The sequence below is a fragment of the Triplophysa rosa genome, linkage group LG12 (genome assembly GCF_024868665.1).
Source record: "Triplophysa rosa linkage group LG12, Trosa_1v2, whole genome shotgun sequence".
NCBI lineage: Eukaryota > Metazoa > Chordata > Actinopteri > Cypriniformes > Nemacheilidae > Triplophysa > Triplophysa rosa.
In genome coordinates, this window is record NC_079901.1 from 19,453,434 (window position 1) to 19,479,392 (window position 25,959).

Consider the following 25,959-nt stretch of genomic DNA (forward strand, 5'->3'; position numbering starts at 1 on the left):
AATGATTTCACATTTACATTGAAGTCTTAAAAGCACAGGAGCATATAAAAATGTCCTTTTTAATTGTTTTTGGTGCAAAACACCGGACTAAGACTCTAAATGGACCACAAGGAAAAATGCTAAAATGTGCAATATGGCTCCTTGAGAACATGTGATTGTTTTATTTCCGGAGAGCATACGTGATAACTGAAGACCACAATCAACTTCATAAGCCCTGTGAGATTGAGAGAGACTGGAATAGTCATCCATCCATTCATCCGTCATTGGGCTTCATTTATACCTGTCACAGGCACACAACTACAACGTTCAAACCGCACTCCCTCCACCTATGTGCGAGAGCAGCAAAAAACGTCTTAATACACACATCAGTGACCTGACTGCTCAAACCTCAATGTCAGCTGCACTCTGTAAATGGTTTGGGACTTCATGAGAGCACTGAATCTTCGAAGTCTGAAACACATTGAAATCTAAACAACACTGAGCCTATCATACAGAAATCAATCTAAGCATCACACAAGATGATGGGTGGCATTTAAAACACTTAACCTTATCTTCTACATCAATCACTAGAAGACACTTGCCATCTAGATATGGCCGTCCTTTATAAATCATGGCATATGATACATCATTCATACAATCCTTCAATGGGATGCCTTCATAAGCACCGATGCTAAAAGCATCTTTATAGCTGAACTGATGGGATATATCACCCAGCTTCCTCCATATAATGCTGTTAAGTGGTACAGATGGTTATTAAGTTCATGTGAATTGTCACTATTGCAGTAGAATATGAGCCATCAAAATGTTTAATAATACCTTTTAGGTTGTTACATAACACTTTATGGAAATGGAAAATGCATTCTCTCAAGAGTTTTTCAAAATGAAGGTCAATATCAAGCCATTATACATTATATATCATATAGCTTTTATCACAGGGTTTCAGTTTGTGTAACACATCATTTGCTTTATAACAAGAAATGACTGATTTGTTTTATCGAGCATCCTTATTGCAACTTAAAAAGGACATTGATTAAATATTAAAATATCCTTTGTTTCTATTGACTTTACATATTCAAAAAGATGTGACACATTTCCATCAGGTGACAGCATGCATGTGATGCTTTCTAGGAATTTCTAGGGAGCCAACTATTAACTGAACTGGTATAATTTTTACAATCGCAAATCCCTAGAAATGGTTGACTGGGCAGGTTACGTTCTACTGAATTGACAAGAAAAGACTTCTTTGGACTTTTTAAGGTTGTAATCGTAGCCTTGAATGTGTCTACTATGAAAGAAAAACAAACAATAAATAGTTTTTTTTGTTAAGAACAAGCTGTTGTCCATTTAATAATTCAACCAGTTAGTTAATCCCCAGAAGAGCTACAGTACACATGTAATTTGATTGGTCTACCAAACCCACTTGCTTTGTTCTGCACGTTTCCAATCCATGATTCAGCCTTCTGGGATTTTCAGTGCAGCGGCAAGGCCGTTTGTGGAACATCTGACACCAGGTGACTGAATAATTTGATTAGAGGTGCAAATTTGTGATACGTTGACAAAGCGAAATTGATCAAGACTCAGTGGAATGAGTTGCATCTCTGAGAAAACACTGCATGTTTAATACTTATTCTCATCAATATTTGCCCCACAACTGGACCCCGCTGTTCCTGTGGGCAATGGGACAATTTTGTGGCATTATACAAAAAACCTCTTTACCTTGGGGCAGCAGATCTCCTGGGAGAAAATCGTCAAATGCACAAACAAAAAATAAGGTGAGGAGAGAAAAAATACTTCCCTGGAACGGGAGATTGACCTCATTAAGGTCACAACATTGTTCCCATCTCTACCATTGCTGCATGCTAGAGCTGGCAGATGGTGAGAGTACATACAGTATGTGCTGTTTCGTTAAAAGCCGAGAGAACAGGGTGACTGTGTCTAATGATTGAGCGTTTCAAAGTAGAGGATTATAAAATCCTTCTCCTAAAAAACAGGACAGCACTTTCAGATTACTGCTGTTTTTATTTGGAGATTCGGAGCTGTACAAGGGACACTGTGCGTCTGTCCCAACTAATGCAGGAAATGGTGTATGCCCATTTACTGGAAGAGCAATTTCCTAAACCTGACTAATATTAATACCTAACAGAAAACGTCTTTGGATTTGTTTGGGAAAAAAAATGAAAGAAACAGAATTTCACTGCTGTCTATCTAACAGTGTGGAACAAGGCTCCAAAAAGTAAAAGTTTTACTACTGTATGTAACTTTACTTTTTATCACTATTTTGTGAATTTTGATTGAGTGATAAATTTGACATGGCAGTTAAGTCCACAGTGAGAATGTGAAGGAAGTAGTTTTTTAATGAGATGTAGTCAGCTCGTGGCTGATGGAAGACAAAATAGCTTCACTCGAATCGTGAAGTTCCTTGAAAGTCCTAACTGTTTAGACAGAGATGTCTCTGTAAATTCACCCTGTCCTCTGCATAAGGCTTCAGAGTCTCAGGGTCTGGAAGAACAGATTTGATGCAGTCCAGTCTATAGAAATGCACAATGTCTGCATCCTTTAAAAGGCTCCAGCGGGTAAAGGGTGATTGTTGTTTCCAGGTGTCTCTCGTCCATTGCCCAGTAGAGAAAGGTCTTCGATGGAACCTGGTGTCTCGGTGTCTGGGGTGAGAATTAGTCTAGGAGCTGGATGGGCCACCCATCCTCTGTCCTGCTCCTCCTCGGGTCCCGAGGAGATGGCTGCAGCGGCTGCCGCACACTCCTCCTTAAACAGCCTGTCGTGCTCCTGTTTCAGCTCCTGGTACGAACGGGAGAACATGTGGAAGATGGAGGTGGCTGGAAAGGCCATGATTAAGATCCCACTCAGGATGCTGCTGAGCGCGACCACCTGACCTGGGATGCTCCTGGGCACCATGTCTCCGTAGCCCACAGTCGTCATGGAGATGATCGCCCACCAGTAGGAAGCAGGAATACTGCTAAAATCCTGCACTCCGGTCAGCTCGCTCTCTGCAAGGTGCACCAGCGGTGAGAATAGCGTTACGGCCACGCACAAAAAGAGCAGGAGCAGGCCAAACTCCCTCGTGCTACGCCGCACCGTCAACCCCAGCGTCTGCAGGCCCAGGGAGTGGCGGGCCAGCCGCATCACGTACAGAATACGAAGGGCACGGAGGATTCTCAAGACGAGCCCTAGTTTATCCAGGTAGCCCTTGCCTCCCGCAGGTCTCTCGTGCATCTCGTCTGGGTTCTCCTCCACTACGACCAGAGTTACATAGTAGGGCAGGATGGCCATGGCGTCGATGATGTTCAAGGGACTGCGGATGAACTCCAGCTTGCTGCGTGCCTGCACGAAACGTAACAGAAACTCGCTGGAGAACCAGGCCACACACACCGTCTCTACGATGAACATGTGGTAGCACTTCTGAGAGCACACACCCTGAATTAGAAGAGAGAAGAGAGTGAAAAATGAATTTGAAGGAATATTCAGCCAAGTTGAGCACTAGTTCATATGAAATATCAAATTCTATGAAATTCTAAATACACTTCTTCTTCAGTAATACAAAACACAGTAGTGCCTGACATATAAATAGTAAAAGAAAATGTCATATGAATATTATATTATTATAGTTTTAACCATGGCTATTGATCAGCAATAACCAAACTGTGAGTTTTATATAATAAAAGCCATCAGGGAGCAAAAGGCTGGTCATTAATACAAGAAAGGGGGCAAGGCTAATTGAAAAGATAAGGAAAGGGCAGATTGCGAACACAGCCTTTACAAAAAGTATTTACTTTTAGTATTACAGTCACGCTATCTGACTTCAGTCAGTATTGGTTAATTAGCCAGAGTCAAAGGTCAGACTGATGCGCTGAGAGTGGTGGGTTAACAGAAAAGACAAACCGGACCACGCCGACTTTCAAATGCCCCTTGTAATATTAAATACTCTATATTCAGCCTACGTCCACTTCACATACTAAAAGCAGCCGAAATCATTTCTTCCCTACATGCTACAGAGATATGATTTCTGATGTTGTCCCAGAAAATTGCACTGTACACCCAGTCAGATCAGATTAGAAATTATTTTCGTGAAAACATATTTCATTAACATCACATCGCACAGGATATGATGCGATGTTAGCACATATCATGTTTTATCATGTTGTTATCCTTCAGTGCCAGCCAGCGCCTTCTAAAGCAAAAATCGCAAAAAAACTGGGGAAGGAGCAGAACAGTCACGGGAGAGATTGTGAGATAGCAGATTTAATTAATATTTGGTAAGATGCGTTAGTTCGAGCAGAACTCAAGGGAACATACTGCAGTTGTGTCATGTTAACAAATTAGCGATGTGCAGTTACTTGAAGAGTCTCACAAACATAAATGCTTTTTGTTCTGTACTGGTTATGCATCGGACATTTTTTTTGTAAACACATTTCGCATTTCGCAATTGCTCTTTACAGTAATGCCGCTGCTGGGATGTAAAATAACAAAAAAACAACATTGTGGAACAATAATAAAAATAGATGTTGAGCCTGAACATTTCAGAACCGTGAAATAAAATCTATAGTTATATAGTAGCCTCAGAAAACAACATTAATAACCATAAAGTTATAGAAATTCATTTTTACCTTGAAAGTAGGGCTGTCAAACGATGAATCGCGAATAATAGAAAATAGAAGTTTATGCTTACATAATATATGTCTGTATACTATGCATTTATAAAAACATACACATACACGCATATATTTAAGAAAAATATAAAATAAATGAACAAACATTTATACATCATTTAAATTATTGGTAAATATAAATAAATACATGTAAATATTTCCTAAATATGTATACATGTATGTGTACGTGTATGTGTTTATAAATACAAAATGAATATGCACAGTACACAGACATATATTATATAAACACAAACTTTTATTCTGGATGTGATTAATCGCGATTAATCGTTTGACAGCCCTACTTGAAAGACAACCAATCAGAATGAAGAATTTACGGCTGTGGTGTAAACCGAAACGCTGAAATTCTTCGCTACACAAACACCTTGCTTTTTCATCAGTCCATCTTCACACACTCTTATCTTTCAAAACACCTTCAAAAATCATTCAAGCTCTCTCACCAAGTATACAACATACAAGGAAACATACGCAGTCCATGTCTCTGTGACCTACTGACATTTTCAATGCTCTAACCACAAACCTAACCCTAACAAAAACTTTTAAGCACTTTTACATTTCATGTCAACAAATTTTAGCATCTTTCAGTCTTTAGAATTGCAGCAACAATGTAGCAAACGTCCTCATAATGCAGCTGAAACCAAACAACACCCGTCTAAACACGTTATTTAAATATTTCTTTATTTTAGCCTGCAACTAAAACACTGTGGTGGACTGGTACTGTAGTAAGCTGGTATAATGTTATACTGCAGCAGCTGCATGTGTTGATTCATTTGTGTAAACTCAGCAACCTAAAACCTTTATCACACAGCACAGACGATATGTCATCCTCCGTCCAGTATGCCAGCTCCTCTCCCTCTTCATCATTCAGTCACTCTCCCCACTCACTCTTTCTCAGTCCTTCTCATCTTTATCTCCCACACCTTCATCTCATTCCATTTTCCCCACTGCTCCTCATCTCTCTGTGGTGAGGATGAAGCATCTGCGGCTGCAGCTGCAGACCTTATGCAGTTTAAAGAAGGCTAACACTTTGCAACTCGTCGTGCTGATTGTCAATTTCTCAGTGCTAATGCACTTAGTGTGACCTTATCTGAGTGCTGCCACTAAAAATGTCAATGACATCCCCCCCTTTGAGCCCAAAAGCAATCAACCACAGCCCCTGCGCCTGCACTGCCGTCTATGTTTAAAAGTCTCCTACAGAGCTGATAGTAGTGCATTCTTTTGTGATAGTAGAAAATAACAGCATGAAAATAGAATCTTACATGTGGTATTCAGATGCATTCTGAGTATAAAAAACGCCAGAGTTATAAGCCTTGAATCAAACCAACGAAATTATTGTTTTTATTTGACCAAATTACTGTTCCAGCTGTTGCACTTGGCTATAAAGACTGATGAAATCAATACAAGTTAGACTCAACCCAAATGCCACAGTCTAGGAGTGAGACCAAAAATAAAAAAGGTCAAAAAGAGCCACCAATCTTGCCATTATGCATAACAAGCTTTGATAGCGCTAAAGAGTGTATACGAACTGACAGCCATTTTTCCATTACGAGCCTCTGATTGAATGTTAGGTGGGCTCTCTGGCAGTTTGAATCTAGAGGGAGGGTCTGAGAATGCATAAATTGATATATTGAAAGCGAAATGCGGTCGGGATAATACAATCTGTATGCTGGTAGGTGAATGAGAAATGGGGACCCTGGAGGTGGAATGTCAGAAAGAGATGAGGAGTTTGGATGGTGATCTGAATAACATGCGTTAATGCTTACAGCGTTGGCACAGTCACACAATGGTAAAAAAGTAATTTCCCAAAAGTCTGTCTTTGGAAAAATATCACATAATTAAAACTTAATTCATGAAGAACAAAACTGCATCAGGCATCTAGCCCAAACCACATATATGACTGTATACATATGCACTATAAATAGTCCGACATGCTCGGAAATCTTAAACAAAATTTCTCTCAACGTTATAACAATATTAAAGACTTAAATTAAGTTATGGAAAACACTTGCAACATACTTGATCAAATATTATGAAAATGTATTTTACACACCAGCTCTGTATGGCCTTGGGGAAGGTCCTCTATTACTCAGAACACCTGCATGACTAAATATTACATATAAATAAACAAACATAAATATTCAACATATGTTCATATAACATTTCAAATGGATGCAAGAGGATGTAATTGTGACCTTGCGTGTGAAAACCAGGATAAAGTCTCAAAGTCAAATTTTGAGATAACAAGCATCAAAGTTTGATTTCAAGTATTAATTTCACTGTAATTACAACAGTTGACATGACCTTATCAAGTCATTATTACACGGCTCGTTGGAATGCTTGATTCTGATTGGCAAGTTGCGACATTTGCAGGTTTGTTATTCCCAGATAACAACCGCTCAAAACTAATAACACACGGTAACCTGGATGCAGGAAATCATTTTGACAGGTTTTTTTTGACAAATTAAATAAAAATGTTTTTTAATAACATATATGACGTTATATTTCCAAATGATTAAACCAAATTGCCTGTTCGTGACATTTGAATGTCGTTTTTACCTTAAAACCGAGTAAACGGCTTTTGCTCGCAGAAGGTCTGCATTCGGTAAAAATGAGCTAATAAAATATTTCAAATTCATGTCCAGTTTTTTTCTCATGTGGCACGTAGCCGTGTAATAAGCAGGATAATGTACAAGCAGCCGGCTATTATTGCCAAACAAGCCCCTTCATTTACATTTACATTCATGCATTTGGCAGACGCTTTTACCCAAAGCGATGTGTTACATTGCATTATACTTTACATTTGTTTCTAAGTATGTGCAATGCCTGGTATCGTAGCCATGACCTTGGCGTTGCTAATGCCATGCTCTTACCACTGAGCTATAACAACATTATCAATTACATATTAAAGACATCAAGGTTGAATCACCAAAAAATTACTTTAGCTGGGTTTTTAAAGGCAGGGTCTTGTTGCCTGTAACGGAAAGGTTTATTTTCAACTCAAATTTCCTACTCTGAACTGAACTATACAAAAAGAGGAGATGGAAAAAGAGAATCAATGTGGTAAGGAGGATAAGAGGTAGAAACATCTCACAATCCTCACAGACACTCCAAGCCTCTTGTCACGATCCCCGTCTGTTTCCCCAATTATTGTGGACTTTTAGTTTGTATGTCTTAGTTCCTGTTTCCTGTCTAGTGTTGTAGTTCTTTTGTTCATTGGTTTTGTGTCATGATCTGTTTCAGGTGTGTCTTGTTAGCCCTCTGGTTACCCTGTGTATTTAAGCCCTTGTGTTTCCTTTGTCTGGTGTCTGTCGTTGTTAGAGGTTTCGTCAGTCTTTGTTTTAAGTTGCACACTTGTCTGGATTACCCTGTTATGTTTTGTCCTGTTTACTTTGATTAAACCTTTTACTGCATATGGATCCGCTGCCTCTCCTGTCTGGTTTCTCATCATACGTTACACCTCTGATGTTTTGTCTTTGATGTTTTCGAGCCTGTGACTTTGTCACAGAAGTGTTGAAATATGATGCTGAGGACTCTCTAAGAATGTTTTTTTCATCTACAGTCTGTTTCTGATATAGTGGCATTTCATCACGCTTTACTGACAGGTATCCAGAAATGCTCAGAAATATATATCACTATAGTCCTGCATGGACGTTTTCTATAAAGGGATATGACGCAATGTGGTTACAGTACGTCTTATCCACTGCAATAGCCTTGCTCACCACGTCTTCCACATCAGCCTCCACACCTTTCTGTCTCTCTCCCAAACGTCTCTTTCATCATCCAAACCTGTTCTGTCTCTCACTTTCTCTTGCCAAAATATGCGTTATCAAACTTTCTGGCTCTGAGTCAATAGTGCCTCATAATTCCCGGCGCTTCTAGAAAAGACCACGAGCAGGAAATTGCGGAGGTCAGCATATTGCTTTTATTTAAATCTCTGAGCACTCGCCGTGGCTGCTCTCTATCGAACGCTGTTTGAAAGACATGGAGGATAAAGTACGCGAAACACAGGTAAAGCGTGCTTAATCTGTCATGCTGTGTTTACCAGGTTGTGTGTGCTGATGAAGCCGTATGTTAAAATGACCTTGAGGTCATCGCTAGGGATTGAGAGGGAGGCAGAGACAGAGATGGAGGGACTGACATTGTGAAAACTCTGTGTACTACATCGCAGTTACCCAGAAACCCTCATCTTTCTGGTGTGCAATAATAAAGCCACAGACCAGAGCTAGACAGGGACATGACAGATGACCAGACTCACTTGAGATATTAAGATATTCCTCCCTGTAGAATACACACATACAGGTATACTATTCTTCCTGTAAGTCATATGTATTGCTCAAAGATTTCCCCTTTATAGATCAAAAGACTCGTGCAACTCTCAAATTTGATTTACTTAGTATAAATTTTAATCAGATGTAATACCCAAATTTGTTTAGAAAGGAATCAGTTAAACTAATTGAACTAATTAATGTGAACAGCATATCTTAGATAATTTAGATTTAGGGCCCTATTTTCACGATCTAAGCGCATGGTTTAAAGCGCATGGCACAGGTGCACTCAGGGCGTGTCCGTATCCACTTTTGCTAATTTAACGACGGGAAAATGGTCGGCGCGCCCGGGCGCATAGTCTAAACGGGTTGTCCCGATTCTCTTAATGAGTAATGGGTGTTTTTGGGGCGTAACGTGCAGTAAATCAATCAGAGTCTCATCTCCCATTCGCTTTAAGAGCCAGTTGCGCTCGCGCCATGGCGGATTAGCTACTTGGAATTTGCAAGAGCAAAGACTGGACGCTTCTCTAGAGAGGAAACGCATCTGCTCGTGCATGCGTGAGGTTAATGCGCGCGAGCAGATCATCTACATGACAAGCCGGATTTTTATCTTTATGTACACAATAATAATCTTTTACATTGTAAACCATTTATTTTTTATATTTGGCATGTTTGTGTGCTGCTGCGCTTTGTGTAATAAGTAAAGTGAAAGCGCGTTGTATGTGGACCCGCCCAGAGGTGCATTTTCTACTAATGCGTGCTTTTTTTAAACAAACAAAAAATATTGCGCCATTGACTTTAGACTTTAGACCAGGTTTGAGTTGGTCTATGGCGCAGTCTATTTTCAATTCCTCAAAATAGCAACACGCCAACAATGCGCCTGACCACACCTCTTTTTTAGACCAACACGGGAGCACAAATGAGCGCGAATGCATTTGCTATTTAAACAACGCGGCGCAGGATGGGAAAATGAGAACTGCGTTGGGCGGAGACTAGCAAAAATGCGCTGCGCCTTGCTCCGCGTTGCGAAGGGTGTACAATAGGGCTCTTAGAGTTCATATTAAAATAGCTGACCTTTGATTGCAAATGAAACTTTATATATTTCTGAAACTATAAAAGTCATACATTAATTTCTTTACTTACTTTATTGTGAAATTAATGCCCTTTGTAACTTTTGCCTCTCTATTTCAAACATATATATTACAGCAAACTTTTCACGTCATGCAGTAATTTGCTTTGCCTCGAAAAACATTCTTTTTAACTCGCATCACAAAACCTTATTGTTTTCACCCCCTCCCTCCAGCAGTCACATTGAGACCACTTATTACCATCCAATCAATTGACCCTTCGCAAGCAGTTTGATTGACAAGCGATCTGACCAATCATAACGCCGCTATTATGTGCCCCCCCATGACTGACCGCCATTTTGTCCGACAAACAAACCAGTCCCGAAAAGCTGGCGTAGTAGAGCTTTGGTGATTCATATAAAAAAATATCAGACGAAAGCATTCGGGAAGTGGTGTTTTAAGGCTGATATAATACTTATTGATATTATTACTTACATATTAAACGTCTGAGCAAGCTGGCAAGATATGCTTTGCGTCCCTGTGATGTGATGAGCGCACCTTCAGCCTTCAGAGAGCAGCATTTGCAGTGACATTTTAAGACGTTTTCAGCAATGAAGTCGTAAAGCAACACCTGTATTGTGTTTGTTGTATTTAACACAAATAAAGATTAAGACTGATGGACTTCTTTTCTGTACTGAACATTTAAAAGTTTACTTTCGTTTTCACAAAGAAGGATCACGGCCGACCAAAACTTTGTCCGGACTACTCTCTACAAATTTCGGAGTAAATATAAACACTTAATACACCACATTTAGGTTAGCTATAGACCTACATCCATTTGTGTGAGAGTAACGTTAGTAGCCTACTGCATCGTATGAGTTTAGAATTAACGTAACGTTAAACGTTATCGTCTGCTGGTGCGGATTATTGTTACAGTTATCTCAAATCCTGGATGTATCCCTCGAATGCAGACCTTTCTGTCTGAAATCAGCATGTCATTTTTCCGGAAATTCTTCACCATTTCCCCAGGGAGTGCACACATTTACACTGGGAGTGCATGGCTGACACCGATAGATAGCAACAGTAAAGATGGGGGACGGGGTTTAGAGAAGGGTCAATTCCTGATGGATAAAATTCCCACCCCTACATTTTTTTCTCATTTACTATCCTGTTTCACATCACATTACTGAAGTAAAATGGGCTGCAAACCTTGTTTACTTTGATTTAAGATGTCCCATTTGTGAGATTTCTTTCCTATGGACTTGTCTCTCCTTACCTCATCATACCTTTCTAACCAACACCCACACACATTTCAGTGCAATCTTTTAATCTTAAAATGCACTCCACACTGTTTTTTTCCTGAACACTGTTTTGCAAAATGCTAAGACATTTCTCCCCCATCACTGTTCATTTTCATCAGAAACCTAAAGGTGCAGAGCAGGAGGGTTCAGCTCTGCACTAGCTAGAGTACACAGAGAGACGGCCTCTGAATCTTAAACACCTGCCTCTCCATCTTCAGCTTGCTAAGCACTGTTTTTTTTTGGAGCGATGGATGGAGGCAGAGAGAGAGTGTGAGCTGGCATTGTGAGCATGTACAGCCTTTCACACTCAGTGTGTCTCAGTATCCATCAAAGTGCCGGCTGAACTTGATCGTGATAAGCTCTAGTGAGTGTGTGTTTGTAGAATCGGGCTTAAGACACCAGCTCACCCACATATACTTCAAACACAAAAACTTTCCCACAACACCCGATCATCAGGCAACTACCTGTGACTGCAACAACATAACCTTTGGAAGCACTGGTCCAGCCCTACCACATCTTTCATCCAACGCCATCATTCTCATTCTGTTCTTTTCCTTCTGTGCTCTCCTCCCCCATCTCTGAAGACTGACACTGCGCTTGCTCCATTTGATCTGTCCTTTATGGCAGGTTACTGCAAATCCTTTCAAACAAGGTTTACTGCCGTGGTCCTGCACCAGCAGCTCTGTGCCAGAGCACCTCTGCTTCAAACTTACAACACAAACTAGGGGCATATCAGCTATTAGCCTAGAACTTTAAGAAATGAAGAATTTGTTCTCCTCACCTCCCACAATTATATTGTATTACATGCCATTATATTTAGAGTTTCATTTTGCTTGGCTTTAGTGCAAAGGAAACTGTCGCTGGCCACATAAAACACAGACCAAGCATAACTGCCAGCTGCTGCTTCCAAAGCTTCCAGCAATTAATATTCATAAGCAAAACTGACAAAGTAATACAGTATTTTTTACTCTATAAAGTTTGCAAATGTTTAAGTCTAAATGCAATTCATAACACATGCATGGGGTGCCATAGGGCACTCAAGTTGCCTGCTTTAATGGTTAGTTTTCTATTTTAGGTCAACTACTATCATGGACTAACCAATTTAAAGAGAAATTTAGATCTGAGTCAGCTCTGTTTCCACCTGAGTACTGATGTTTGTTACTGTCACATTAACGTGTGAATGCCCAGTAGCATAACTTTGTAAAACGGGACCATACGTCTGCAATGCGCAAACCAAGCATTCACATCTGCATCTGTGTACTTAAATAGACTATATTTCTTGTCTGGTTGTAAGTGGAACTGTAACATCCATTCCTCCCCTTTCAGATGAGCATATCTAGCTTTTAGTCAGGACCCAGGAGACACTGAACAGACATGGATACCACACAGCCAGCCCATAAACACCTCAATGGAAAAAGAACAAAGAGGTCAAGGGACTGGTTCATGGAGCCAGTTGGTCTGTAAAGAGAAAAGAGGCAGGAGAAACAAGGGCTGGGTGGAGATAGACAATGGTTACACACAGCAGCAGTATATAGCCATGAGACCTGTGTTGATGCTAAATATGGTTATGCTCAGACAATTGCTGCATTCTATACCTTAAATTTCCAGGACTTACATTCACATTTTTGATGAACTCATGCGGTGAATGGAAACCGTACAGGAAACTGTACACTAGGCATACGTGCAGAGGTGTAAAGAGTACCTGAAAACCATACTTAAGTAAAAGTACAGATACCTTGCAGTGAAAATTACTCCATTACAAGTTACAAGTCACCAATTCCAAAACGACTTGAGTAAAAGTCTTTGAGTATCTGATTTTAACAGTACTTGAGTATTTTACTCATACTGAATGTAGGCTCAAAGCAGCACTAGTCCTCAACACTTAAGAGACACATCAGTGAAAAACTAGAAACAGTTGATTTGTGAGGTGAGCAATTGCATTTATTTTCTTAAATCATAATAAGACTGAACACCTCAAAATTGCAACAAATCATGGTCGACACCATAACCTACGTCATTACAAACACCCTAAGTCTCATTTAAGCTCAAGTGCTCATAAGTAAACCAAAGTCCTTCAAAAAGGTCTCTTCAATATAACAGATAAATAAAATAATGTTAAGTAGAATTAAAAAGTCAAAGCCTTTTTGCACTGGACATGCTGGTTTGGGCCTCATCGCCAGCTGCAGTCATGTCCTCATTTCACATACACGGTTAGCCCTTACCTGCCATTTCTACAGTAATATATTGGCAACACTGTTGCCAGCTAGTTACTGTAGGTGTTTTACAGTAAACTACTGCAATGGCTGTTTGAAGATACATTATTAAAGAATCTATTAACGCACTTAAGTCACACAGTCTTAGATGAACAAGTGTAAATAACAGATGAACACAATAAATCTGTCAAGATTTCACCAGAGGAGAATTAAACACAAACATCAATAACATCTTCACATATTACAGACACCACTTTCACTTTATTTCTGTCATCTGTGTAAGATCTTATTGAGATTTAACTCTAGTTCATAGTGGTTCAATTATGTTTTAAGTCACCATTATGGCGATCAGTGTTTGCTTTGGTTGGACTCTTTGACTTTCTTGTAGCTTTAAAATGTACACTTATACAATAACACTGAAAGGGACTTTACAGGAACCGCAACTTTATGTTTGCTTAGTAACTGAAGATACATCTGAAAGAATTCAATCATTAAATAATAATAATATAGCATTTAAGATTTATTAAGATATGTTTGGTAAAGTGATTACATGTTATAATGGAAAGATCTCTGTCAGAAAATCTTTCTTTGCAATTGAGACACAGTTAGACACTTGACATACAAACCTCATCAATGGTGACAAACAATCATGAATGAGTTTTGTACTATGTACCCAGCATGCATTGCAGCATGAAGCTGTTCAGTTGATTGTCACCATTGTTGAGATTCATATGTGGATTGTTCATTTCTCTGTGTCCGACTCATTCTATAGGTTAATATTTTGTCTATATAGTGTGAGAGCACTTTTTAAAATTGAAATACTATACATTCTTTTTACTGGTTTACATCACTTCATGGCAATAGTCCCACCATATGGTCAAATTTTGAGCAAACATGTTTAGAGCACATTTAGGAAGAGTTAGTTTTAAAAACAAGAGCTTTTGTAGATGTGTGACCTACAGTAACTAGCTGGCAAGAGTGTTGCCAATATATTACTGTAGAAATAGCGGGTAAGGGCTAACCGTGTATAAACCGCCAGCGACTGACATCTACCTGATACTGCACTCATATTCATATAAAGAAGCCATGTTGACAAGTTTTTGTAAGTTATGGCAAAATCCACAAGATTGTAGTACCTTCAATGCCCTGTGAATGGCAATATTAATTATAAGATAGGTGGCATGCAAAATGTAATGTGTAATTGCATTAGTCATTACAAATGTAGTGGAGTAAAGAGTACATATACTTGTTCAAAAATGTAGTTAAGTAGAGAGTAAAAGTTGCTAATATCTTTAATACTCAGTACAACTACAAAGTAGCCAAAAAGATACTTAAGTAAAGTAACTAAGTACATTTACTCCAATACTTTACACCACTGCATACGTGTGTCTCGTAGGATATGTGTGTCATCCGGTGGTTTCAGATATAGCCACTGTCTTCCACTGGATCTTTGTGGTGTGTTCACGTCTCAAATGCTGCACTCTTCACTCGGTTATAAAAAAGCTGCCGTGCGTTATTGTTTGATGGACGGCCCATTTGGACTTGTCTATTAAATACTGCTGTGTCAATTGTGGTAAGACTTTCCAGTGTTTTGGACTTCACCACTGTTGATATTTATTATAGTAGCTGATATTATTGTTACAGGTGTTATTTACAGGTGCTATCATAAGAAAAGAAAGGGGTAATCCTGCTGTTCCTGAAAGCTGGTGCATTAACAGAACAATTTGAGAGTCAAACATGTTAGTAAAGCCAATATCAATAACATTTTTGAGAATTAGTAAACAAAGTATTCCATAATACCAATGTGAAAAAAGTATTTTACTGAATTAATTGAAAATTAAAAAGCTCATTATTTAGTAGCCTTAAGCCTAATTTACATTGATGCAACAAACATCAACAAAACATCCATAAAAAATTATTATGTCAGTGCTTGTTGACGTTTGTTGGATCAGTGTGATTTAGCTCTTTAATTTCCGTCTGTGGTCTGATATACCTGTCTTACCTTTTGATATTTTCATAAACCCGACGATTGACTAGATTTCTTTAGGAATTACGTCTGGTGCCTAACCAGGACAGGAAGTTTGACCAACATGTAAAATAACTAACCAGATTGGGATTTACCAGTCCCATGTGATATGTTTAGACAGGTAAACCAGAAAGCAAGGCTACCACAATAATAAACTAACTCACTTGCTATCAACTGCTTAAGAAACTAATGCCATGAAACACAAACCTTAGCAAATGCAGGGACGAGCTCTATTCATTATAACAGCCAAATTTTAGATGACAAGATTATATGTATGGAATAAATGGGGTCTATCAGGAAGGTCTAAGTCTATAAATGCAATACTGTATATAGCCTGTTTTCCCAGACTTTATAAAAAAGTCTGTTTTCACAGACTGGGTTACATATGAATTACTATTTTTTTATATTATTATTGATTAGTATTCATTCTAGATCTAGATCTAAAATTGAAAAAATACATTAAAACATGGTGAAATAAATGATTGAAATCAAACCACACTCTATAGGAACGCGTATCTCCCAACAGAGAGACTCAGAGAGACATAAAGAAGAATAGATTTAGCTAAGTACAGAAAAGTCCTAGGGGAAAACATTAAAGTCTTCCAGAGAAACAGGATTTCAAGGGTGATTCATCTTCCAACAGGACAGTTACTTGAAGCCAACAGCAAAAGACATGCTCAAAACCAAAATAGTGATGTTCTGGAGTGTCCCAGTCAGTCCAATTAAGCATCTATGAAACAACTTAAATGGATGGTTAACCCACAAATCTCTTCTGCTAAACACAAAAGAGGATATTTTGAATGGAAAACATTAAATTGAATATTAACTTGTTGTGTTGTTTATACCATACATATGCACTTTAACTTCGAATTTAGAGAGACAGTAAAAGAAAATGAAGCAAATAAATAAAAGGGGGACAATAACAAGTGGGCGGGCATTAAAAATAAATCTTAAATTCTGGGATAAAGACACTTGTGAAAGAAATCTTTTGATAGATAACATGATTTACTTCAGTTACAATCTCTGCTGAAAAACTGAGCGCATAGTACAGGAGGAAAAACGCTCAGCCGTCTCACATACATTAACTGAACCTGCAGCAACACACCATGTTTTCTAAATAGCATCTGCCAGTATAAAGCCTTTATCACCACACAACCAGAGCTGATGGAACCTGTTTCCACAATTTTCACATGATGGCATCAGATTACGAACAACCTGGGGCTCAGCAGCTTGCTCAAGGGTACACTGGTAATGGCTCTCTTCTCACTGGGGCCAAACCAGTGCATTCTGGTTACTAGCTCTGAGCTTTAGACTACTTCACCACATCAGACAGAAAACAGAAGCAAAATAGCACCGGTTCAGCCATGTGTGTGTTTGTTTACATACACCTCCAAGACACTAGAGAGTACCTTTTATATGACCCTCAAACCTTGAAACTGCAAGGATGTTGCTCGGAATAGCCAAACAACAGCCAGGCAGACAAAGAACAGCTTTCATTCTGCACATTTTTTATGTCACGCTGTTCCTTTAAAGGTTTTAAGCTTTAACACGGTTTAAGCTTTAACACGGGTGATCCTAACACTTTTGACCTACATGAAAATGCTGAAAAACCTACTTTGTGGTGTTCTCAGCTCGACAATTCTCATCTTTTCATACTGGTATCATACACTCAAAAAATTATTTTTTGATGATGTTCACTTAACTTGAACAAATCACTTTCATTTAACACAATTGTATAGGTTTCTAGCTCAAACTTGCACTTAAAAAAAAGAAGCTCTTTGGTTGAACATAATTCAATCATGGACAGCGGTTCCACATGTTTGAGTCATGTTTTCTTAACATGAAATTAACATGTAGAGACAACAAGAATGAATCAAGTAAACTCCACATGAAATTAACATGTAGAGAGAACATGAATGAATCAAGTAAACTCAACATTAAATTAATATGTTAAGTGAACATGATTGAATCAAGTAAACCCAACAAGATAGTCTTCTGTACAACTCTTAAAACAGACTTCACAAAAACTCTTTAAAATGCCAGCACAACAGAATACTCAACTCTAATAGCCTGATAGCAAGGAACCATTAAATCAATGTTAAAAATGATTGATTTGTCAATGTTAATGGCATTGAATCAAAATAACTTTTGCACCCGCAATTCATGTTGAAAAAATTAAATTTCATCAAACCATTATTGTGATCAGTGTTTGTTTTAGTTGGGACCTTGATTCTTGACATTGTTAAGTCAGTTCCTTCATTTCTTCTGTTCTCTTTCCATGCTTGTGATGTGAATGTGTTTAACAAAAGCACATGTAAAGCATTCAAAAGTGATGTGTCACAAGAGGACAGTTATAGTTGTTTGCTTTTATGGTGTGTTATAAAATGAAGAAGCTGCTTTAAATTTATAGTAAGTTTGATGATTGATTGATTGATTGATGTGTTCTGGTCACAAATGCAAAATTTCTGGGGCAAAATAGGCGAAGTTTTTTTTCAGTCATCATACAAACCTCAACAATGGTGACAATCATCAAACTAATTCAGATAAACATATCAACTGCATTGAAGCATGAAGCTTTCTTTTGTTGATTGTCACCATTGTTGAGATTCCTACACTGATTCTTGATGTCTAATTGATTCAACAATATAATTTTCCTCTATATTGTCACATATTGTTAACAATAACACAACAATCTCATGAACAACATATCAGTAACTTCACAATGACTACACTGGATCCTGCTGGTCGCTCTTCTTCTTTGCCGAAACAAATGTAGAACAAAAGTATTTCGATAGGCAAATAAAATCTAACAATAAAAGACAAATCAAGAGTCCAACTAAAGCAAACACTGATCACAATAATGGTGATTTGCTCTTCTACATGTTAATTTCATGTTGAGGTTACTTGATTTATTTATGTTCTTGCTACATGTTAATTTCATGTTGAGAAAACATGACTCAAACATGTGGAACCACTGTCCATGATTGAATTATGTTCAACCAAAGAGCCATTTTTTAAGTGTAGAGATGTTGACTCTTTCTGTATTAAATCTGACTAAAGAAAACACCAAACTTACCCTGAACACCAAACTTATGGCTTTGGATTACTCTAATTTAATTTCCTCTTTGAATAACAGTTTTACTTCTATAAAAGCGTTGTTGTGATACATGCTATTTTCATTACAGACAAAAACTTTTTGCAATAACAGCAGAACTATTGTTTATACCCAGTTACAGAAGGGTTGGAGCCCTGCTGTGAAAACAGAATCAAAAACAATGGGTATCTCAAATGATGCTCTATACCCTCAAGTAGCCTATTGCCCCCCGTGTAGCCTGCATCACTGCAGGAAAAAGTGAATCAAGGGCACACAGCATCCATTAAGGGGTGGGGGGCTTAAAATCATGCTCCGGAAACCTAAAATGACTAGAAACTAAAGTTTACCAATCCAACCAATAGCTACACATCCAGTTTTTCCCTTCCTGTCTCTGACTGAGTCACCCTCCCCTCCTCATTCTGGCAAAGAGCTGTACCTGCCCACTCACAATGAAACCTAAGTGTCATCCAGTTTGTGCTGTGGATTGCTCACCTACTCCTGCCTTAGATTAAGAACCCAGGCCAAGATCATCGCTAACCCTGTGACACCACCTGTTCCAGGTCCTCCCTTTCTGGCAAACCATCCAGCCAAAATGCAAAACTCTGTAACACAAGCCCAAAACCACTCATGCCTTGCACCTGTACCAGCACCATCTGGCCCTCTGCAATATCCTGTCCAATATAGTTTAGCATGAGCAGAACATGTAGAATGCTAGCTACTCTGTCACTGATGATGGAGAAAATAATCATGCACTGAAAAGCTCTGGCTAAATGATCAGAATCAGATAATTCAACAAAGTGGAGACCAGTTAATATGTTTGTTGCAGGTAATACAGTATGTACAGCTGTTAAATGGCTTTCGAATGCATCTTTCATTTTAGTGTCCTGCTAGGGAGAACAATCAGGACAAGAGTATGTGGTCATTATTATCTTTGCCAGTAACTCATATCCAGCAGTTGCAGGTAACATTTGAGCAAATTTGTATTTCAGGATCAGGGCTGTAATGCAGGCAATATATGGATTAAAAACCTTTCAGATTTGGATTGCAGTGGGCTCAACTTCAAGGTCAAGTAAGCTCTTTAGTAAGTTTTTTTGTCAAACGAAAGGATTAGGTTTTTTGGTATTGTTGCACAAATCCAGTATTTGTAGAAATGCTTAATGTTCTGAATTGGCGGGAGACTTTTAGTCAAATAGAAAAGCTCATCTACCCTAATCTATTAAAAAGCTAAGTGTTCATGCGTTGTCTGTCCTGCTTTTCACAAATGTACAAATATACTGTTCACAAATGCGGACTGACAGGACATTGTCTCGAAACATGTCTTAAAGGGATAGTTCAAGATTAACATCATTATTGGTATGGTTACAACGGCTGTAGGCTACCCATTCATTTCTATTGTATGGACACAAAGTCAATACAAGTCAATGGGTACCGCCGTTGTTTGGTTACCAACATTCTTCTAAATATCTTCTTTTGTGTTCTGTAGAAGAAAGAAAGTCATAGAAGTTTGAAATGACAAGACGGTGAGTAAATGATGACAGAATTTTCATTTTTGGATCACTTTAAGTACTATCATTCTGTTTTATTGAGTCTGGTGGACATGATCCTCATCCAGCCTAATTATACAGACCTTCTTTGAAGCTGACTAGTCACTTAGACAACAAAACTGACTAGTCGATTATGAAAATAATTGATTTTTTTCATTCCCGCAAGATCATCCCTACAATTGTACTTTAAAAAAAAAAATGTGAATAACGTTTATGGGAGTGTGTGTGTCGCCAGGACTTAATTACAGCGTACAGTATGTGTGTCACCAGCACTGGGTGCATGTGTGTGCGCGCGCGCGCGCGTGTGTGTGTGTGTGTGTGTCTGTCACCAGCCATGAGTGAGAGTTTGCAGGATGCTTCTGGCATACCAAACACCCTCTGTTCAGAGTCCTCACTGCTGTACTTCAAACAAAGCAAAATTTACACCTGCAGCCCCGGGAGTGGAAAAAGAAAGACAGAATGAGAAAGGCAGAGGAGAGGAAAGGGGCAGAGAGCTGGCAAACAAGAGCGAAGGTGAGAAAAGGCAGAGAAAAAAGAAGAGGCAAAAAGAAAAGCACCAAAAAGAAGAGGCAAAAAGTGGACATGAATATTTAAGAAAGCAGCAGGAAACCTACAGAAAGCAGAGATGACAACAATCTAGAGCAAGACAAAAACAAAACAAAACAAAACAAAACAGGAAGGAGAAGTGAAGTACAGAATCTATAGGCAGATCTTAAAAGTGCTATTGATTCTTCTGACTACCTGATGTTCTCATACTTTTATCGCATGACTTGAATATATAACCTGAAGCACAGCAGAACACATTTATTTACATATAATACATACTGAAATGGAATAAAACTTCTAAAAGTACACCCTTGGGTATAGCCACAATTCCAGCACCACTGCTTCAGACTTAATAAGATAAAGGGTATTATGGGATAAAGCTCATCACCTTATGAGAACGTGGTTGTTTTGATCTAAACAATAAATTAAAATGCCGCGTGAGATTATGAGAATAAAAATTGCCCTCCAGCACAACACAAATTGCCCTGACTGATTCCCAAACCACCTGATCTCTTGCTACACAATGAATATTTTCTTATCTTATATCTATCCTTATCACAATCTTAAAAGGAAACAATTAAAACATGAACCAGAGCTTTAACTGTAGGGATTCACAAATACAGTACTTTCTGGAACCATTGTACAGTAAAACAGATTCATTCAGAGCTCAAATGCATGCTATATATATGTTAAAGAGTAATATTAAGGAATATTGGGCAAACACTCTAGCAAGCCTGTAAGTTTGGGATTTATTCACTATATTTACAGCATCATTCAGCTTTTTGTGAGTTTGTCTGCTTTGTTGTACACTATTTTTTCTTCACTGTTGCTTACAGTACAAATACTGTTTACATTATTGTTTGAGATTCGCTGCCTTGCCTTGCTTGACCTGATATCGAGCTCTAAGCTAAAAGGGTGTAGTATATAAATTTACAGTGGCATAAAACTTTATGGAATATAGTTTTATGCTTGTAAACACACAGAGCCGTGCAACACAATCTGCACATTCGACTACTACACACAAGGAACTGAAAGGTCGAGAAGGCCATCTTGTTATCACTCAATGTACACCTGCACACACACATTTACAAGCAGAGATGAATGACTCCATGCTCGGGCCATTCTTGTTCCACCGGGCTGTTGACATTGACAAACCGCCCGGCAGTGTGAATTAAATATGACAGTCCTGCTGGTTCCAGCAGGACTCTTCCTGTTGGACATTACATGCTACTGTAACTGACTAGACACTACCAGACTTTAACTTGACATGTACACAGCATCCAAGCACACACACGCAGCAATTATTTTGTGACAAAAACTCTTAAGTGAACTACAGGCAAGCAGATGTTTGTGCAAAGTGAGGCATCTAAGCACGATTAAAATGCATAGTCATCTATAAGCAAAAAGGTCTAGTCTTTTTAAGCGGACATTCTTGAGGTCTCACAGGAGCTGGTTCATTATTTTCTGTGTGTGTTTGCTGACATTGTGGAGGCACTGCTGGTCCAGTTCATTACTCTCTGGGTATTTACTGACATTGGGGAGCGCTGCTGAGGTGCATTCATTATTTTGCACTAGGAATAGCACACACAGGACTGCATGACGACCGGAAACACACCTCCAGCGACATACAGTACTCACATTCTACCTGAGGCAAGCAAGTGAAGTGAACAAGTGTAAGTAAGTGCTTACTACCCGCATGAAGTCACAGACAAAGGCGGACAGAAGAAAAATGCCTCAATCTAACTGAACTAAAAAGAGCTGAGCAATTCTTCAGAAAATGTCAACATGTCAGCAGTGTGTTGGTTTGAAAATAACGCATATGAGCATTTGGGGGAAAGAATGTTGATGCAAAGGATTCACATAGAAACCATATTTTTATTCTGCCATTTTTACTGTGTCAGCATTTTGTACGTACTCACCATATTCTCCTCCTCCCTGAGGTCTGGCATTGTGCTGATGCACAGGCTGACCACTGTCACTGCCACCATCAACACAGACAAACAGGCAAAAATCTTTCCAGGCAAGCCCGACTGAGGGTTCTCCATCATGTCCCTCAGACGATTCATGAATTTGCGGTAGCGCGTCTCCTCGGCTGGAGGCCCCAGCTGCATGCTACGTTGACGCCGCTCCTCCTCTCGCCGCTCAAGCTCCGCCATCTCCTCGATGCGCGTGTACATCTTGCGCTTGCAGCAGCGCTCCATGTACGCCATTTCCACGCCCCAATAGTTCAGTTCATCGTGCAGCGAAAGCACGCACATTTCCCGTAACATACGTAGCTTTCCCGCCGCTAAAAAGTTAAGGATAACTCGGAATGCACTGGGGCTGCGGTCGAAGAAGAATTCACGACGTGCCTCATCGTAATCATCACAAACGTGGGCAATTTCTTCAGGACTGCTGCAGGGTCTAAGACGTCCTAAGCGCGTCAAAGGAAACTGCTCCAGCGTGCTCCAGGGAAAGGTGTAACGGTTGCCCCCCACGTTGATCAGGGCTTGCAGGCCGTGGTCCACCGAAAGCAGATCTTCTGGTCGGCGGATAAATTGAGCACGCTGATAGTACACACCTTTGATGGTCTCTGTTTCCGGGATCTCGGTAAAGATGTGATCCAAGCTGCTGTCGTCACTGACCGAGAGGTTGCTGAAGTCATGGTTGGCGTTGCTGATGATTGGCATGATGGCATTGAAGAAAAAGTGGAAGGCTTAGGCTCAGGTTGTTAGGGTGTGTTAGCTTGATACCTTGCTGCTGGGCATTGAGGTGTTTATCTGGTGAACACCAAGGTGGATCCCATAGGATCTCATGCACAGTTCAGCGAAGAGCCAAACAGTCAACATCATTTACACACTGTTGGAGACCACAGGGAGACAACAAAACGCAACAAGGTCAAACACTTGCTCTTAAGAATACAGGCATTTGCATTCATACTATCAACATCAATCATTACTTTTCTCATGGAAATTTTATCTTTCACATATACGTATTTACAGTCATGCACCACTTGCTTCAATAAAAGGGCATGAAATCTTTTGACAGAGTTAACCCTCAGCAGTCTCTGGAGGCCGGGCATATTAACAAACCTCCAGACATCCTACGACTCTTTACAGAGATTGAATAATTTGCTGTTGTCAAGGTGTTTCATTATGCTGGGAAAGGGTGGGGGAGAGAGTGATAAACAATTTATTAATAGAAGCATATTCCCGTCGGGAGAGAGGCTTGCTTTACTGTGTGGAAAGTTAATTGAGGGAAGTGTGTTAAGGAGCCCAGTGGTTCTATCAGGAACATTCTCTCTAGTACACACTGATAAGCAGAAAGTGAAAAGAGCAAGATTGTCCACAGTCACACATAAGCAAGTGTGAAAACTGGGAGGAAATTGGGAAAGGGATGTTAATAAAGTAGACAATACATTATATTTGTAAGGGTGTGAACAAAATGTCAAAATTATGTGCGCAGTTCTACAACAACAGAAAGGCTAAAGTTACACTCACGCTAAGTGTAAATGTTATAAATTGGTTATTTATACAGCCACTCCATATCTTATATGCAACTATTTTATCCAATTTGTCAAAATATAAACACCATGATAAACTCTGAGGTGCTCATTTGTTCACCAAGGAACTTCACCAAGTTCGATGTAAACAAGTTAACATGGTAATGTGTTAATTCCAACCTATAACTTTTACAATTACTTTTATTTGAGAACGCTGTGTGGTAAGGTGCATTGTCGTAATATTTTGTATTGACATTTACAGTGCTATTTAATAATAGCATAGCACACACACCACTTCATTTACTCTCAAAATGTTAACAGATGTTACAAATGACTTCATCCAAACACGTTCAATACTGTATACAGTATCAAAAGCACAAACAGAAACACAAGTGAGAAGAACGCTTCCCTGACACCACTAAAGCAAAAGTTATGTATAAAGCGCAAGTTCATCAGTATGAAAACACAAACATTCATGTTTATACAGCCTTAAACGGCATCAAAGTATAAAGTCCCAACTCACCCCGACTCCTCAACACGACCCCATCCTCTCCTCACATTCACTCCATAATACTGCGTATCCTTTAAAACTCACTTATTATTCAACGTCCTGCACGGAATTTTTAAGTCAAAAGCGGGAAAACTCACAGAGTTAGAATAAACAGCGCTGACACATCATCACTGTCCCGCGCGCTAAGCGTCAGTATCACTGCATTCCGAACGAGTGTGCGTGTGTGAACGCCGGTCGGCTGCGCGCCCGTCGCGCTCCGTGAGTGAGGTAAGTTTAAAAGCGAGTCTATAGTGGCGCACTGCTGGAAATCCACGGTCACGTAACGTTCACATACCCGCACTAAGCCTTTATTTTATTACAAGCTCCTGTTTGAGATACTCGCGTCATGGTGCGTCAAAGTGAGGCGCTGACGAACATAACACTCGGTGTGTGAAACTGATACAGTAATAGACTAAACTCTTCGTGTGCAATCGAAACCCCTTTCCAAACAACTGGATAATAAGAGCATTCAAACGCATTAGCGTCATCGTCATGAAAAAAACAGTTTGTATGTGTCATGAGCTGTTTTAACCAAAATAGGGTTTTGTTTTGACTACGCAAATATTCTACTGGTGTATTTGAAATCTGTTGTCTGTATACTGTGCATTAGAAATCCTCATATCTTTTAATTAAATATTTGTATGCACAGTTCAAACAACTCAGGACAGTCCAATTAGTTATATCCAGATCACAATATTTACATACATGAAGCTGACATATAGGCACCCAATGTGTGCTGAATTTATTAGGTTCATGGTCCATAGGGAAATGCTAATAGCGTCTGCACAGGTCCTGCAGTAGATGTATGAAAGAGACAAAGGGTGCAAACACAAATGTCTCATTTTTCTTATTAACCATGCTTAAAATTATTATACAAGCAAATGCATGTCATAAACTTGCTCAAAGTTTAGACATATACAGACATGTCAACAAAATTAGATTATGATATCGTTAAGGACTTTTGTGTCACCTTTGACAATGTTCCCTGTTGTCCCCCACCCCTGACCACAGCCTTACATAATTAATGCACACATACACACGTACATTACATCACACACACACGCACGCACGCACGCACGCACGCACGCACGCACGCACGCACGCACACACACACACACACATGTATGTTTCATTATCTCCATGGGGACAGTCCATAGGTGTAATGAGTTGTATACTGTACAAACTGTATATTT

At 39.3% G+C, this 25,959-nt stretch overlaps 1 protein-coding gene across 1 annotated transcript; it reads right to left on the minus strand.

The window, feature by feature from the left end:
- Nucleotides 1–828: 828 nt before the first annotated feature.
- On the minus strand, nt 829–25,103 carry kcng4a (potassium voltage-gated channel, subfamily G, member 4a). The gene is made up of 3 exons (XM_057348127.1): nt 24,740–25,103; nt 22,655–23,573; nt 829–3,429 (listed from the first exon to the last, which is right to left on the minus strand). Exons 2-3 carry the CDS (start codon nt 23,402–23,404, stop codon nt 2,557–2,559), a joined length of 1,623 nt encoding a protein of 540 aa, XP_057204110.1. The 5' UTR covers nt 23,405–23,573; nt 24,740–25,103; the 3' UTR covers nt 829–2,556.
- Nucleotides 25,104–25,959: the final 856 nt, after the last annotated feature.